Consider the following 17,301-nt stretch of genomic DNA (forward strand, 5'->3'; position numbering starts at 1 on the left):
TTTCTGCCCCTGGCGGGGGGGGGGGGGGGTTGAACCTGCAACCTTGGTGTATTGTGACGACGCTCTAACCAACTGAGCTACCCAGCCAGAGCTCAAAATACTGTTTTTCAACTTCCAGACACCTTTTCAAGTGAAGTATCTCTAAACTTAAAGCAATCAGCGATTAAGTCCAACTGTCAATCTGAAAAATCCTATATAATAAAAGCCCAGCGACCAAACGGCAGAATGACCAGAATGACCGGTTTACCAGTCGCTATGACAATCACTGACCACTAGGGGGCAGACCTCAATGCAGGAGCTGCCCCCTGGTAGTCAGTGAGCTCCCACAGTGGGACCGCCACTCAGCCACAAGCCGGGCCAATGGCTGGCGAGTGCAGCAGCAGTGGCAAGAGCCTCTCCCACCTCCATGGCAGCACTAAGGATGTCCGACAATGTATTTTCATGTAAAATGCTCCATATACTTTTCTTTAAAATTTTTTTATCTTAAAATTTGACTTTTAGAAAGAAGAAGGGAGGGAAAGGGCAGAGAGAAAGAAAGAGAGACAGAAACATTGATATGTTGTTCCACTTACTTATGCATTCACTGGTTAACTCTTGTATTATGCCCTTGACCGGGGGGGTTGAACCTGCAACCTTGGTGTATTGCGACGACGCTCTAGCCAACTGAGCTACCCAGCCAGGGCTCAAAATACTGTTCTTCAACTTTCAGACACCTTCTCAGGTGAAGTATCTCTAAACTTAAAGCCATCAGCGATTAAGTCCAACTGTCAATCTGAAAAATCCTATATAATAAAAGCCCAGCGACCAAACGGCAGAATGACCAGAATGACCGGTTTACCAGTCGCTATGACAATCACTGACCACTAGGGGGCAGACCTCAATGCAGGAGCTGCCCCCTGGTAGTCAGTGAGCTCCCACAGTGGGACCGCCACTTGGCTGACTGGGATGAGCGGTGCTCCCACAGCATGCTGATCCCTGCAGGCCACGCCCCCCACCAGTGCACGAATCCCGTGCACTGGGCATCCAGTGTACAATAAAAACACTATTTTTTTTCTGTGTTTCTAGATTTCTTAGATAAAAGCGTAGTTATTATACTTTTCCAGATGAATAATTAAGCCCAATGCTTTCATTTTAGAGGTCTTACACCTGAAAATACATCAAGCATGTTCTGGGAAAATGTAACAAGCATGTAACATGCTACTCAACTGAGCAAATGCCAGGAGAGTGCCTGGCCTGTGTCTATTTTGCAGAAAAGGGCCAGGAAGAGGCAGCACTGTGTCACCATAGTTATTTCTGGGACGTGGGCTCTGAGTGCTTTACAATTTTTTTTCCTCTTTTTTAAAATTTATTTTTATTGATTTCAGAGAGGAAGGGAGAGGGAGAGAAAGAGGGGGAAACATCAATGATGAGAGAGAATCATTGATTGGCTGCCTCTTGCAAGCCCCCTAATGGGGATTGAGCCCATAACCCAGGCACTTGCCCTTGGCCCAAATCGAACTCGGGACCCTTCAGTCCGCAGGCCGACGCTCTATCCATTGAGCCAAACCAGCTAGGGCTTTGCTTCCCCCCCCACCCTCTTATTATGTTGGAACACTAAATACAAATTATTTTGTAATCCCAACGAAACTAATTATTTAAATGTAAAGCATCCACTCGTAATAATGTAAGAGGCTGTTTCCGCCTGCATCTGAAACCTAGAAATCTGGGAAGGCAGGGCTCTGATGTCCGGGAGTCCCAGCTCCGGTCCCTGGCGCTACTGTAGGAGCCGGGACACCATGGAAACAAGAACAGACAGGGCCCCACCCACCAGGAACATGGCTGGCCAGTGGGAGACACAGACCTTCATCGGATAATGACCGACATGCGGTGGATGAACACAGAGGCTCTGAAGGGTAAGGACTCCAGCTCTGAGAGCAGACTGTGAGGCAAAGAAACCATCCTAGACTTGGGGGCGAGGACACCCCTTTCTCCTTGAGGAAGTGACAAGAGGTAAGTCACAAAGGATGAGCAGGTGCTCCTGGGGAAGGAGGCGGGGCAAGTCTACACCCGGGTCACCTACCCACGCACCACCCTGGGGTGGGAGAAGTTACGATGCAGCGACCCTGGCAGGACTCGGGGCCTGTAGCCCATCTCAGTTACCAAGAAATCGCTCTCTTATTCCACATGGGGCAGAAACAGTGAGTCTCTCTGTAGTTCCTTCTCTTGTACCTTGTACTCCCCGCCACCCCAAATAAAGGTACACCACCCAAGTCCCAGAGGTTACTCCCCAGGCACCTGTTTTGAGTTACGCTGCCACCCGTGTGCTGTACCTGCCCCGTGAAGGACGCTCCAGCAGGAATCCTCTCCCAAGAGGCTCTCACCTGGCGAGGCAGGAGGGCCGGGCGCCCAGAGGTGGGGACCTCTGGGGACCCGCGATCGCAGACTCACCTTCCAGAGCAGCACGGCCAGCAGCAGGAAGATGAGGATCCCCACCAGCAAACTGATGGCGATGATCCAGCCCACGACGTAGCCACGGGGCTCCAGGTTGTGCAAGGCCTCGAACACCACCTAGGAGGCAAAGGGAGTGAAGAGTGAGAGCGCTTCCCGCCGGGAGTGGTGCTGGCAGGATGGAGCCCAGCCTGGCCTTGGAGTGAACTAGAGCAGAAACCACCCCTTCCCACCTGAAGGCAAATGGAAGAAAAGCTGCCTACAAAACATGGCAGGCGCTCTGGGAACGGACATGAGGCTTCTTTGCGACGCATGCTCACTAGCTGTGTGACCTTGGGCAAAGCCCCTGACCTCTCTGAGCCTCATTTTTCTCATCTGCTAAACAGGGATAGAACAGCACCTCCCAGAGAATCCAAGGGTAATGCAGACAGACCCCCAGCACAGCACCTGGCAGAGCTCACCCAGGACTCGTGGGGGGGGGGGGGGGGGCTCCTATTAGCATTGTCATGGCCGGCAGGGACATTCTTTTTGAGGTCGGGCATGGTTGGCTACTTTTTAATTTTTAAAAACGATTTCTTGACATCTAATATAGAGAAAGGTTTACCTAACCAAGTGCACAGCTCACGGAGTTTCCACGCACTCAATGCTAAGCGCATCTGCGGAACCCGTACCGAGATCAAGTTCTGAATGTGACCAGCTCCCCACCCAGAGCCCCTTCACCCTCCTTTCCAGTCGCATCTCCCACCGAGGGGAACACCAGCCTGGCTTCCACCAGCCTGGATTAGCTTCCCCTGCTTTTGTCCTCGATGTACCTGGAATTCAACATCATGTTTGGGAGATTGAGCCGGGTTGTGGCCCGTTCGTTCTCATTGCTGGACGGCATCTCACCGCGTGAAGACGCTGTTGGTTTATCCAGCCACCCACGTAGGGGCTCTGACCAAGGATGATTTCCAGGCACGAGGCCACGCTGAAGGAGGGGTGCCTGGGAGTGGGAGGTGGCGGGATGGCAATGGGCTCTAACATTTGTCATCTAAGCCCACTGTTTTCTATCTGGTTCCGATAGAACCATGCCCGACCTCAGAGTCCTGTCCCAAAGTCAGAGTCATGCCTTTGGGTTCCTGCCCCTAAGAAGCCGTGCGCCGAATCACCTCCCACATTTAGACTCTCTCGTGGTGTCCTGTCCAGATGAACCACGAGACACTATTGGCCAAGAAGCGTGACTTGAGGCCACCAGGACACGACTCTGTGTCCATCTCTGTGGACTGAGGTCTGAAAGGGACATGACATCGTTTATGTAAGATCCCGGCGTGCGGTCGCGGAGTAAAAGCTGCTGGAGCTTCTTGTTGACCATGAAGTACCGAGACCGGCTGTGAGCTCCCAGGGGGTCAGCTGCGAGGAGCAGCCCTTTGGGTGACCCTGTTGGCTTCTCAGGGACATCGCATCCGGGCGAAGCCGCCCGGGAGGTCTGGTTCCGTGGAGACAGACACAGGGAGAGTTTCCGCTACAGTTTAGTCTGGCAAGTTCCGCAAGAATGCGCCGTCACTTCCCCGGAATGCGTGCTTAATCTTTTATTATTTTTAGTGATGCCGGTCAGCTTCTTGGACGTGCGCTAGATGCTTTGGCAGGGCCGGTTCCCGCCCATTGCGGCTCGGATAAACTCCTCTGTGGGTGGAGATCCCAGCATCCTGCGGTTCTAAGAAGTCCCATCTTAGATGGAAACCCAAAGGGAAGAAAAGCAGCCTGGGCTCCGGGGACAGACAAGACAAGCAGGTCTCGCCTCCACCACCGACGCATCCTGTCTCTAGACATCTTTTCTCTCTCACCCCTCGTCCCACCCCCAGTGGCTGCCCCAGGTCAGGTCTGTTCTCTCACCAGCACCGTTTCAGGAGCCAGGGAGAGGCCTCACAGCTGCTGTCTTTGTAAAACACAGGACTCATCATGTTGCTTCTCAGTTTACAAGATCGACGGCTTCCCTTTATGCTGAATCTGTATTACAGCACAGGGTACAAGCTGGTCCCCTCCCCAGATGTTCGTGTATTCATGACATTCTGGCCAATGAGCATCATCTCCCCTGTGAGACCTGGCTTTTTATCCCTCTGAATGCCTTTCTGTTCCCCGTGTGACAAACTCCAATACTGCTCACCTAACCAACGTTCCTATCTTTTGTTGTTGTTGTTGTTGTTTTAGAGATGTGGAAGGGAGGGGGAGAGACAGAGAGAGAGAAACATCGATGTGAGAGAGACACATTGATTGGTTGCCTCCTGCATGGGGATCAAGCCTGCAACTGGGGACGTGCCCTTGACTGGAATCGAACCCACAGCCCTTCAGTCCTCGGGACAACAGTCTATCCAGATCGGTAGAGCTGTTCCTACCCTTTGATCCATGAGTTCCGCACTTAAACATTTACCCAAAACAGGAAAAGTTTTCTATTCAAAGAGGGCCGCTGCAGAATTATTTAAATTGGTGCAGAAGTAGAAATATTCTAAATGTCCAACCACAGGGCAACAGGTAAGTCAGTCATGATCACTCATGAAGTGGAATCCCACAGAGCTACTGAAAATGGCGATGATAAATCTGGCTGTCACAGTATGAGTCTCAAAAACGTAAAACATGACTCTCATATAGAAATATAGCGAATACATGTTAATTAAAGATGCATTTAATTCGTTACTGTGGGAATCAGCAGGCTGGGAAAGGCGGTTCGAAGAAGGCTCTGACTACAGGGTGCGGCAAAAGTCAGTTTACAGTTGTGAGCACCGGATGTGCAGAATTTATTTTTTAAAAATGTATTTTTATTGATTTCAGTAAGGAAGGGTGGGGGGAGAGAAAGACATCCATGATGAGAGATAATCAGCGACTGGCTGCCTCCTACACGCTCCCCACTGGGGATCGAGCCTGCAACCCAGGCATGTGCCCTGACCAGGAATCAAACTGTGACCTCCTGGTTGATAGGCTGATGCTCAACCACTGAGCCATGCTGGCTGGGCCAGCATTTATTCTCCTATTATTACTTATTAATTATTGTATTATTTTCCATAAGCACAACTGTAAATGTGTAGTCACGGAAAAACAAACAAAAGAATTCTGAAACTAGATACAAAACTCGTTAATTCCCGAGAGGTATATATTATAGCTTATATAACCTTTTGTATTATATTTTCAGCCAGACAGAAATCACTTTCATCTTTTCTGGCGCAAGTCGTTTATCAGTTATCCTCTTCTGTGGGTTAACAAGGAACTTCACAGAAGCTGGGTCCTAGAAGGTCAAACAGGCCGGTGGCACCAGCGCTGTTCTCAAGTTTCAACGTGTGCGAGACCACAGGGAACCCGATCACAGGGTGGGTTCTGAACAGCCAGGCAGGCGGGGGCCTGGGACTCTCCATGTCCAATAAGCCCCGGGCAGGCCAGGGCTGCTGGGCCAGGACCACACTTCAGGAGAAAGGGACAGAGTTTGCTCCAAGATGCCTGGTAGGACAACTTTTTGCCTGATACCAAGTTTTAAGTTCTTTGAAAATGTGACAGTAACATGAGGGAAATAATAAATGTTCTAATGGTGAGTGAAGAAAATCAGGATATCAATTTAATATATAGAAGACTTCAGCTTTGCAAAAAAAACAACACACACACACAGTAGAAACATTTAAAAGTAAAAGGTGGTTTCTGAGATGATGGTTGCTTTTTTCGTTTCTATTTCTTACTATTAAACATGTTTCTCACTGAGCATTTAGAGCCAAGTTAAACAAAATTAACGAGAGGCTCTGCCCCAGTGCCCCCTCTTCCGAGAAGCCTGCCCACTCCTCCCCTCAGCAGAATTAATCATTCTCGGAGCTTCTGGAAACATGGCAATTTCCAACGCTTTTAGCAGAGAAAACCCTACTGGAGCATCTCAATGTATAAAACAGAAGAATGTGGATTCTCTGGCTGTAAAGATAGGCAGCCAGAGCCTTGCCTGCTCAGCCCCCTCCCAAGCCTATCACCCTCCAACCCCACTTTCACCCCAGCCCCAGCCACCCCTGAACCAACTCAAGGGAACCCCCGGCTCCACAAAGCTTAGTTGTAAAACCACAGTGAGAACTCCATAGTCCCATTTCTAAGTCCTTCTCACTGAAAGATAATGATGTATCTTCCTGTCTACAGACTCCAGCAACTGTGAGTTCTTTGAGAACAAGGGGTCAAATGCATGCTCTCCTGTCACCTACACATGCCTTCCATGACTCATGAAAGCACAAATGAATGAAGCCAGCGTTGTCTACCAGAACGTCAGATGAAGCGCGGATATGACTCAGTCTGCAAGCAAAGAGAAGATGGGGCTGGCAGCTGGAGTCTCTGTGCTTCTCCTCGCTCTACTTCAAAGATGCATCTGCAAATGTTATGTCTTTGGGAGAAGTCCTGGCCATCCATTTATCCACCTGCCCACCCACCGACTCATCTGTTGGTCCATCCATCCACCCACCTGCCCGTTCATCCATCTGACAAATGTACATGGAGCACCTACTATTGCCAAGACTGTGGGGACTCATTGATGAGTAAAACAGGCAGTCTTTGCTCTCATGGAGCTTTCTGCTTATAGACAATACTGGCCAGATAGACACATGCACGCAAAAGTGTAACCCTGGAAAGTGGCCCCAGGGAGAGGTTCATGGTTATAAAAGCCGGAGCTAGGCACGGCCGTCAGAGAGCGTTCCGTGCTGAAGAGCTTGAGTTGAGAGTTAGAGGATAAGCAGATGTGAGGTTGGAGCAAACAGGTTGAACCAGAAGCCAGAGGAAGGAAGTTGTTCAAGATGAGTCTGGAGAGCTAGGCAAGGCTGCAGCCACAGTAAGAATTATATGCACCGTCTTAAGAAAATGGGAGGCTGTGGAGGGTTTTCAGCAGGGGAGTGACATGGTTGCAGAGAGGCCTCTAGCTGCAAAACGGATGTAGAGTAGAAGGAGAACTTTATGTGGGGGCTCAAGGAACACACAGCCCTAGTAAGAGGGTTGCAGGGCGAGCGGTTTCCCCAAGGGAGAGCTATGCATCTGGTATAAAAAGAGAAAAGAGAGTGAGGATGAAGGGGGTGGGGTCCTGATGGTCTGAGAGGGTGGTAGGAGGCAGACAGATGGGGAAGGCAGAGGTTCTGACCAGCGAAGGGATGGATGCTGGCATGGCTGTGGTCTGAAGCTGGAGGGCTTATGTGTTGGATGCCAATGCCTAGAACAAGAAAACGAGGAGCATGAGGGTTTGCTTCAACAGAGCCTTCGAGGAGGACAGACCCAGACGCTGGGCCCCCTGCCGGCCGCTATAAAGCCTAAGGCACCTGAAGTTGGCAAGCTGGCGTCAGGAAACAACCAAGAGCCCAGTTCCAGGCCGAGGCAGCGGTGAACCTAAACCACAGGTTCACTTCTGTGTTTCTGGAAGCTTCCACATTCTGACCATTGGGACGATGCCTAATTCACAGCTAGAAATGCTCTGGTCTCCATAAGGCCCGAGGGCATGACCACAATGGGGCCCGCCTGTCCCAAGCTGGGGGGTCAGTTCCGTCAGTTCCACCACCCCACACCCACACCAGGGGATGTTCAATGGGCTAGAGGTCAATTACAACAGCAAGACCCTCTCTGCAGCCAAATAAAAAGTGGAAAGAGAAGAGCATGGGGGACAATGAAAGGTCATTTTCACCTGCTTCTGATGACACCTAATAGTCAAGGAGGGGGTGCAGGGGAGGGGCGTGGGGGCTGGGAGAAACGGTCTCGGCCCAACCATATCTTAAACTGCTCTCGGATCACAGCCTCCAGAAAGCCCATCAGCCGGGGGGAGGCAGGAGGCTCCTGGAGATGACATCAATGAGCAGAAAATAAGCTGTGCATCTGGCAAGATCAACGCTGCAAGTCTGCGCTGAGATAAACAGATGTCAACCTCGCCCATGCCTGCCCGGACCCGGGTCCAGAAATTCCTCGACCTGTTAGAATTTGCAGGGGAATAAGCTGGGCTGGCGCTAATCCCTTTGTTGACAAGAATGGGGCACATCTGCTGAGCACTTACGACGCGCCAAGCGCTGGGCCGAGAGGTTTCATTTCTCTTCCTCCTGCGGATCCTCAGAACCGCTCTTGAAAGGGAGGAGGAGAGTGCCCCTCCTTGACCTCAAGCTGCCCAGGGCCCTGGAGGAGCCCCAGTTCTCCCCTTGATGAGTAGGTTGCATCTGCGTGGGGACCTGGCCACAAAGGGACGAGTTCCAGAATCAACAGGCATCTCAGTCTGAACATGATGTGCTTCTGAGGCTACGAGAGCCAAGGGCGCTCCCGAGACAAAGGGCCAGCTGTCTTCCACCCAAGACCGTGATGCTGACCTCCTGCTCAGAATGGCTCTCGCTGTGTGTGGGCGCGGGGCGACGGGGCGACGGGACGGCGGGATCAGAGGGACGAGGGATCAAAGAAGCCTCGGGTCTTGCAAACGGGCAGGGCTGGCTCTTCCACTGATATGCTGTGGCACCTCTGGCTGGTAGTCTCCTCGCCTCCTGAAGCCTCAGTTTCCCCAAGAGAAAATGGGAGCAGTAATGCCTAGTTCACAGGGATGACGTGAGAGTGACGGGAGAGAATTCTGTCAAATGGCCCATCCTGTCCTTGCCATCTTTGTGTGCAATGAGACCTCCTACTACCCGAATGGTGGGCACACCAGGCAAGGGCTTTGCATCAAGATGATGCAGCTTGCCCCAAGGTTAGTGCCAATGCAGTGGTGGAGACGGTGAACAAGGGCTCTAGCTCAGATGGGAGCCCTAAGAAGAGCCGGGGGCTGGCTGGCCGGATACCGACCCTCGGTATTGGAGAAGCACGTAGGAAGGACAGCTGTCACTTTTCAGCAGCCTCGTGCTGACCCCACGTATAGTGCTGGGGCCTCCTCCTCTGTGTGTCTCAGGGCGAGGCTACGCTACAATAGCCAGAAATGCCAGTGACCGGCTCTCCCTGGGGACAAGAACCCAGGGACGGCTGTGTCCAGGGCATGGGCCAGGCTCTTCCTGGCCCCCCGGTTTTTTGACTCCTCTTATACCCCCGTTCTGGTTCTCCAGCCTCCCTGGCAATTCTGAGAGCCACCAGGTATCCTCCTCATCCCTCTGGTTCTGCCCAAATGAGACAGAGCCGGCCTGGCCGCCTACTTGCACCCAAGACCTCACCCTATGCACAAACTCCACGTGCCAAGGACTTACTCTTTCCCGTGGGTTTACGTGTTTCTCGTACATTCTGCCATTTTAAAATATCAAGAAGATGGACCTGCGAGGTAATTCATATAAGCTCCTCATCTGGCTTGAGAAGTGTGGGTGGTACTTGAAGTAGCAGAACGAAGCCTGTAGATTCCTGGTTCGCCCTGGGGAAGTTTCTAACCTCAGTTGTTGGCAACTCTCCCCGAAATGAAGAAGGTTGGGTTGACTAGGAAATTCAACACATTATTGGCATCTAATGCTGCTCCCCAGGTCTCACCCGGGACTCTCAGGTTTGGGTCTACACAAAGCCAAGTAAGCTTGGTGTGGTTGGTCTCAGACACATGCTAATACCCAGATCTATCCTATATAATAAAGAGGTAATATGCAAATTGACCATCACTCCAACACACAAGATGGCCACCCCCATGTGGACACAAGATGGCCAGCAGGGGAGGGCAGTTGGGAGGGACCAGGCGAGGACAGTTAGGGTTGACCAGGCCGGCAGGGGAGGGCAGTTTGGGGTGACCACCAGGCCAGGGGAGGGCAGTTAGGGGCAATCGAGCCAGCAGGGGAGCAGTTAGGTATCGATCAGACTGGCAGGGGAGTGGTTAGGGGGTGATCAGGCTGGCAGGCAAAAGCGGTTAGGAGCAATCAGGTAGGCAGGCAGGTGAGCAGTTGGGCGCCAGCAGACCTGGATTGTGGGAGAGATGTCCGACTTCCTGTATAGGCCCGATCCCAGTGGATCAGGCCTAAACGGGCAGTCGGACATCCCTTGAAGGGTCCCAGATTGGAGAGGGTGCAGGCTGGGCTGAGGGACACACACCCTCCCCATGCACGAATTTCGTGCACCGGGCCTCTAGTTTCTTAATAAACAGCGCAAATGCCTCAAGACCTACATGCTCTGTATCGCGTGGCTCATTCCATGGCATAACAAGAAAAGACACAAAAGGTCACAGGGAAGTTACTGGATTTCCCTATTAGCTAAGCTGACCACCATGTAGACCTGAGGTGATTAAAAAGCTGATTGTTATGTGGAATCTAATGAACAAAATAAACTGTTGAACAAAATAGATCCGGAGACATAGAAGCGTGGAACAGACTGACGAATCTCAGAGGGAAGGTGTGGGTGGAGGGTGGGTGGAGAGAGGTTAACCGGGAAACTTCTTTGCATATGTGCATAGCCCCTGGACACAGACAATAGTGTGGTGAAGGCCTGGGAGGGGCAGGTGCAGGGTGGTGGGGGGTCAATGGGAAAAGAAGGGGGGACATCTGTAATACTTTCTACAATAAAGATAAATGAAAACCCACACAATTGTTTCCTCTTTTCACCCCCCCACCCCGCTCGAGACCAGCTGCAACCACATTTCCTGTTCATTCCAAAGCCATAACAATTTGGGGCCTAATCTAAAAGAAGGGGGGACATCTATAATACTTTTCTACAATAAAGATAAATGAAAACCCACACGATTGTTTCCTCTTCTCACCCCCACCCGGCTCGAGACCAGCTGCAGGCACATTTCCTGTTCATTCCAAAGCCATAACAATTTGGGGCCTAATCTAAAATCCTGTGACATTTTTGCCTGATTGAAATTTGGTGGCTGCCCTCTATGGAAATTTCCCCTCAGAGGGACCACCGACAAAGAGCCAGGCATTCGGAAGGATCACACAGGAAAGAACGAGTTTGTTCTAAAAAGGCAAACCTTCCTTCTCAGAGAAGATTTTTTCTTTTTCCTGCCAGGAAAGCTGAGAACAGATGGTAGAACTTCACCGGAGCTCCTGGATTGAAAAAGCCAAGTCTGGGAAAGGCGGGAGAAGGGGGCAGGCACTGTGGGCGACGCTGGTGTTACTTTTTTTCTTGGGAGTACTGAAAAAATCAGTTGCATTGACAGCTTCTTCCAAAGAACTCTCAATAGTGAAAGGATCACCCCCACGCTCGCAACGGAACAGTAAGGAATGGAAGTGGTGTTTTGGGGGTGTTCAGATGACTCACTATCCAACAATAGGATGTTCAGCAATGTCTTCCTGCATCCCACACACTGCTCAGTGTTCCAGAAAATCGAGGGCCCTGTTCCCAGTGACAGATTAAAAAAAAAAATCTACACAAGGGATTCCACCTGTAGGGAACCTGTTAATTCCTTCCATTGGCTCTTTACAAAAATTTTATTGATTTTTTTTAAGAGAGAGAGAAAGGAAATGAGAGAGAGAGAGAAAGAGAGAACATCAATTTGTTGTTCCACTTATTTACGCGTTCATTGGTTGATTCTTTATGTGCCCCGACCAGGGATCGAACCTGCACCCTTGGCATATCTGGAGGATGCTCTAACCAACTGAGCTCCCCGGCCAGGGCGCTCCCATGAGCTCTTGGCTGGGAACACTGTGGCCCACCACAACATTCCAAGGCCCTCGTGTTGGGCGTGTATGTCGTTCTATAAGACTCTCTAACCAGCGCTATGACCATGAGCAGTGAGTCACTGTTCTCCTTCACATCCCAGACAAATGTCTGAATTAGCAGTGACGTGGCCCAAAGGCAGGGAGCAAAAGGCCCCAGCCAACCTGACAGATTGCACCTGCCAGGAAAAGGGCCGTTGGCAGTGAAGGCTTCCAGCGTGACCCCACCCCATCCCATTCGCTTTCTATTAGTTAAACGACTGCGTGGATGGTTCCTCAGTGTGGAGAGAGGAGGAAAGCTGCGCATCTGACAGGCCTTCCCCGCTGAGCCCAGATCGGCCAGGTCCTGGGCAGCTTTGACTTCCTCACCATCCACAGGTTCACGCGGAAGTCCTTCTGTCCCAGCTGGTGGCCTGTCTCCCGCTCACCACCACCGGCAGCAGGACTGAGATGTCACTGAGGTCCCTAGAGACTGATTTCTACTTGGACCCTTCCCAACCAGGGTCTTATAGGATGGGCTTTGGCCCAATCCCATCCTACCATTTAGACATGTGGTGTCTCCATTGTTATCAGAAAATAAGTTAACAATCTCACCCGACCATATTTTTCCATTGATTTTGAGAGAGAGTGGAAGAGATGGGGGGAGACAGAGAGAAACATCGATGTGAGAGAGATGCATCGATTGGCTGTCTCCCATATGCATCCTGACCAGGGTTGGGGATTGAGCCTGCAACCGAGGAACGTGCCCTTGACTGGAATCGAACCCGGGACCCTTCAGTCCTCAGGCTGATGCTCTATTCACTGAGCCAAACTGGCTAGGGCCTTTTTTTGTTTTTTTAAATAAAAAATCTTTATGAACATACCACTTCTGTACATTTGTCCCAGCAGCACTGACTCTTCCAAGAGAGGGTCAGAGGGTCAAGTCTCCCTTGAGACAAGGCACATTCCAGGGAAGGAGATGCAAAAAGGTGCAAAACCAGTTCTCAGGCTGCTGTCTCCCCTTCCCAGGTGCCTGGGAGCTGAGTGTGGGTGTCAAAGGGTGAGCCTCCCCTCCCCGCCCAGGAAAAGGCAGCAAAAAGCCAAGGCCACGCTTCTCCTCCAGCCTCTCCCCTACCCAGCGTCCTGGTGGCCTGCGAGCCAACTGCCTTTTACGGAGAACCAGGGGGAGGTGGGAATGAGAGAGAAGGCTCTAGGCTTGGCGATTTGGATGCGTCCTCTCTGAGTTACTCGGACGACTTGTTTTCCTCCAGGGCTTATCCATGGAGCAAATTCATGGGGGAGGCAGCTGAGGTTGCAGGGAAAGGTCTGCGGAGGATAAAAATAGCCTTGGCTTCAGCGTGGAAACCCAAGCCCTGTCACGGGTCCTTCCAGACTCTTTCCTTTGGCAGGTCACAGCAGGGAGCCTTCACTTCAGGATGGATTCCTAAAGAACAATGCGATCCCGACAAGAGCAGGCCGCAAAGTCCTCCCCGGGGGCCGGGAGCCGAGGCAGGCATGGTCCTGGGCCTACCACAAAGCCAGCCTCTTGGCTCCGAGACCATGTTTACCCTCAAATTCCAGCACCAAGCCACCCAGATTCCCTCACCCTCCGAGGAGGGCGGTCCCAGCGGGTGGGGGTGCTGGGGGGGAAGGAGGGGCTGACTCACCACCATCTCCTCTGGGTTCCCGGTGGCGATCTCCACCACCCTCAGGGCAGGGTCCACTTTCACCTTGGCCCGGGTCATGAACTGGATGACAGACGAACTGTCCTGCAGAGGGAACAGCACAACTCACCGTCAGATCTTCCAGTGACCGTGGCTGGGGACCAGGCAGAACCGAAATGCCAAGATTCCCTGCGGACCGGACAAAAACTGTATCCCTGAATCAGATACCTCCCCATCCCAGGCACCCCCCGAGGCAGAGGCCTCCAGGCTCCCTGGAGAATTCTTTCATATCCCAGAGGATGAGGAAAAACGAAGGAGTCTGCCAACCACCAGCACATTGCTAGCTTGTGTGCTGTGGTTCCCGAGCGCAGAGAGCCAGGCATTTGGGTATTGATATGGACGTAGTCACAAAGAGCAGAGAATAAATGCAGCTGAAATTGTGTAAAACAAACCCGGCCTGGCATTCCACAGCAGGCATCTGATTTACATTCACAAGCATCTTCCTGCCCTGACCACAACCCTCCAACCCTTCCCAGGAGTTACTTTTAACTCTTTGTTTGCTCCTAAATGAAGATGTTTTGGGTTCAAAGCCATTAAACATGGAAAGACATGAGGAAGCAGGAAGCATTGGGCTAATATGTTAGGCTGTGGTCCGAAGAGAGAGGGGCCCGGGTGGGCTCTGACCCAGAAAAGCAGAACACGGCTCCCAGGCAGGGATGGAGAAGGAATTTGGAAAACGACAGAGGTTGGCAAAATATGGCTTAAGAAAGGGCCAGAACCTCGGGCCAGTGGACGGATGAGCTGTGGAGCGGAGAGGCAGCCTGGCTTCAGCCGTGGAAACAGAGGGCAGGCACCCAGAACACTCAGCATCCCCCTGCGGGCGTGGCTGGGGCTCTGCCATCAAGGGGTCATGTAGTGCACCCACCCACATCTGCTCAGCTTGCCTGCCACTCAAGGAGACACGTAACACGTGCCAGCTCTGCCCCACTGCTGGTGAAACCCACTGTCCGGAACAAAAGTGCAGAACTCTCTACAGGAGGCAGTTCCGAGGGGGCCCTTTGCTCAGCTCCAACAAAGAAACCACAGAGACCTTCCTGGGAGGACACATGGCATGCGTACTTGACCTGGGAATAATGCATGGATTATTGTGTTGTTGTTTTTTAAAAAACAATAAAACATATATCCTATATAATAAAAGGCTAATATGCAAATTGCTCCCTTGGGAGTTCCACCTACCAGGAGTTCGACCACTCGCTATGACCTGCACTGACCACCAGGGGGTAGCGCAGAATGAAGGAAGGCCCTGATTGGCCCTGATCGTCAGCCAGGCACACGGACCCTATCCGTGCACGAATTTCATGTACTGGGCCTCTAGTATACATACATACATACATACATACATACATACATACATATGTATATAGTTAATCCTCATCTGAGGATATTTTTCCATTGATTTTTACAGAGAGTGGAAGGGCAGGGAAGAGACAGAGAGAGAAACATTAATGTGAGAGAGACACATTGGTCGGTTGCATCCCACACGCCCCTGACCAGGGCCGGGGGATGGAGCCTGCAACCGAGGTACATGCCCTTGACCAGAATCAAACCCGCAACCCTTCCGTCTGCAGGCCAATGTTCTATCCACTGAGCCAAACCAGCTAGGGCAGCAATAAAACGTATTTTAAATGCTCTGGGAAGCTTGTCACTCAAAGGTACTGCCCAAGTTTGCTCACATGAAGCAGTGAGTACTTTTGTATGCAAATAACCTTCCACCACTTTTAACAGTTTTATAAATGTGGGGGTTTATGTGTCAGGATAATGCCCTGACCACAACCCTCCAACCCTTCCCAGGAGTTACTTTTAACTCTTTGTTTGCTCCTAAATGAAGATGTTTTGGGTTCAAAGCCATTAAACATGGAAAGACATGAGGAAGCAGGAAGCATTGGGCTAATATGTTAGGCTGTGGTCCGAAGAGAGAGGGGCCCGGGTGGGCTCTGACCCAGAAAAGCAGAACACAGCTCCCAGGCAGGGATGGAGAAGGAATTTGGAAAAAGACAGGGGTTGGCAAAATATGGCTTACGAAAGGGCCAGATCACATTTTCAATCTGGGATAATAATAATTATCACCATCATCTCAGGTACTAACCATGACCATAATAATAATTGTAATAAGGAGGCTCACTGTCGGGTTAGAGGCTGAGCTGTGAGGAAGCTGCCCCAGCACAGGCCTTGGTGGCTGCGGGAGAAGAACCCTTTCAAAGGAATCTAAGTCCTCTGGTAATTAAAAAAAATCAGATCCCACATTTCACATGGAAACTTAAGGTCAAAACAATAAAACCTCAAATTCCCTTGTCTGGGGCCAGACCTTGAGGTCAAAGGAAAATAAACACACTGGAGGCCCAGGCAAACCACAGGGCTGGCGCCACCCCACATCCTCAGGGAGTGGGGGGCTCCTGGAGCCACTCCCGTTCCTCTCCCAAGGGGGGCGGGCTGTGGCCCCGACACCGCATTTCAAGCACCTGGAGCAGCTGGGCCCCATCTGGCCTCCAGGTCAGCCTCCTTCTAGGCCTGGAATTGCTGCTGAAAAAGCATCTGCAGGGAGGATGACCCTCCAACACCCGCAGAAGCCACCCGCTGGCTTTCTGCTCTTAGGGCGCAGACTGGACCGGGTGACTCTGGGGGACAGAGTCAGTGGGACATGTTGCTTGGCAAAGGGTGTCCATGGATCCCGGAGAGAGAGGGAGATGCACAGGGTCAGGCCGCAGAGCTGGGCACAAGGAAGGCTGGAGGCCTGGCCCGTAGGTTAAGGACAAATGACCGAAGTGCAAGGGGCAGCTGCCTGGGTTCAGGGTGAAGGGGGGATCAGAGTGGTTTCCCGCCACCAGTGCCAACACCAGGGCTCGGTCGACAGTGGGGGATAAAACGGTCACCAGGCCCATTTGTCAGGAACACAGACAGGCTGGGCACATGTCTCTACCGTCATAGTCTGTCACCTGACCTGGGGCCCCAGGCCAGGGAGGCACCTGCAGTGATGCGGGGCTTCCAGACCCCCTTCTGGGATCACGCGATGCCAGGGGTGCTCTAACTCATGCCCGGGCCTCTCGCAACTCTGCCCCTTTTCAGGGGACAGGGGCAACAGGGAAGCTCTACTGTGTGACCCCAATGTGCCCCAAACCCGTTTCCCTCCCGAGGAAACCAGAGCAAGTGGGACTGTGGGTGGCTCTCCCTGGGTGTGTGAGGGCTGCCCGGCTCCACACAGGATGTGGGGAAACATCCTGATTCCCCAGGGCCCGTGACTTCTCGGGTCAGCGTGGGACTGCCATGCCTAAGTGAGAAAATACCCCTGGAATGACTTTCCTAAGGACGTTCATTCGCACACGGACGGGCTTACGCCGACTGACACGTTTAGTTTTTCCAAAGGAAAATAAATAGACTCTCTGTGGTTAACATGCATATTTAGTGTTATCTTCGCATGTGATTATTTTTAAAGCATCTTGTTGGATGTGGCCTTTCGGACTCAGCAGCTCTTCTGTCAAAATAAATCAGAGTGAATTTGTATGATTTTTTAAGGGCCGTTGATTCACTGACTGAGGTATTTTTTTAATGAACTTAGAAACTATATATTTGTATTGATTTCAGAGAGGAAGGGAGAGGGAAAGAGAGATAGTAACATC

At 51.6% G+C, this 17,301-nt stretch overlaps 1 protein-coding gene across 1 annotated transcript in view; it reads right to left on the reverse strand.

Annotated features, from left to right (window-relative positions):
* LOC102248016 (integrin alpha-9) overlaps positions 1 to 17,301 on the reverse strand; it is a 133,213-nt gene that overhangs the window by 13,235 nt on the left and 102,677 nt on the right. The window contains exons 11-12 of the mRNA XM_005882670.1: positions 13,631 to 13,732; positions 2,428 to 2,547 (exon numbers count right to left, since the gene is read on the reverse strand). Coding sequence (XP_005882732.1) covers positions 2,428 to 2,547; positions 13,631 to 13,732 — 222 coding nt within the window. The remainder of the gene's footprint in view (positions 1 to 2,427; positions 2,548 to 13,630; positions 13,733 to 17,301) is intronic.

Source organism: Myotis brandtii, unplaced genomic scaffold (genome assembly GCF_000412655.1).
Source record: "Myotis brandtii unplaced genomic scaffold, ASM41265v1 scaffold731, whole genome shotgun sequence".
Classification (NCBI taxonomy): domain Eukaryota; kingdom Metazoa; phylum Chordata; class Mammalia; order Chiroptera; family Vespertilionidae; genus Myotis; species Myotis brandtii.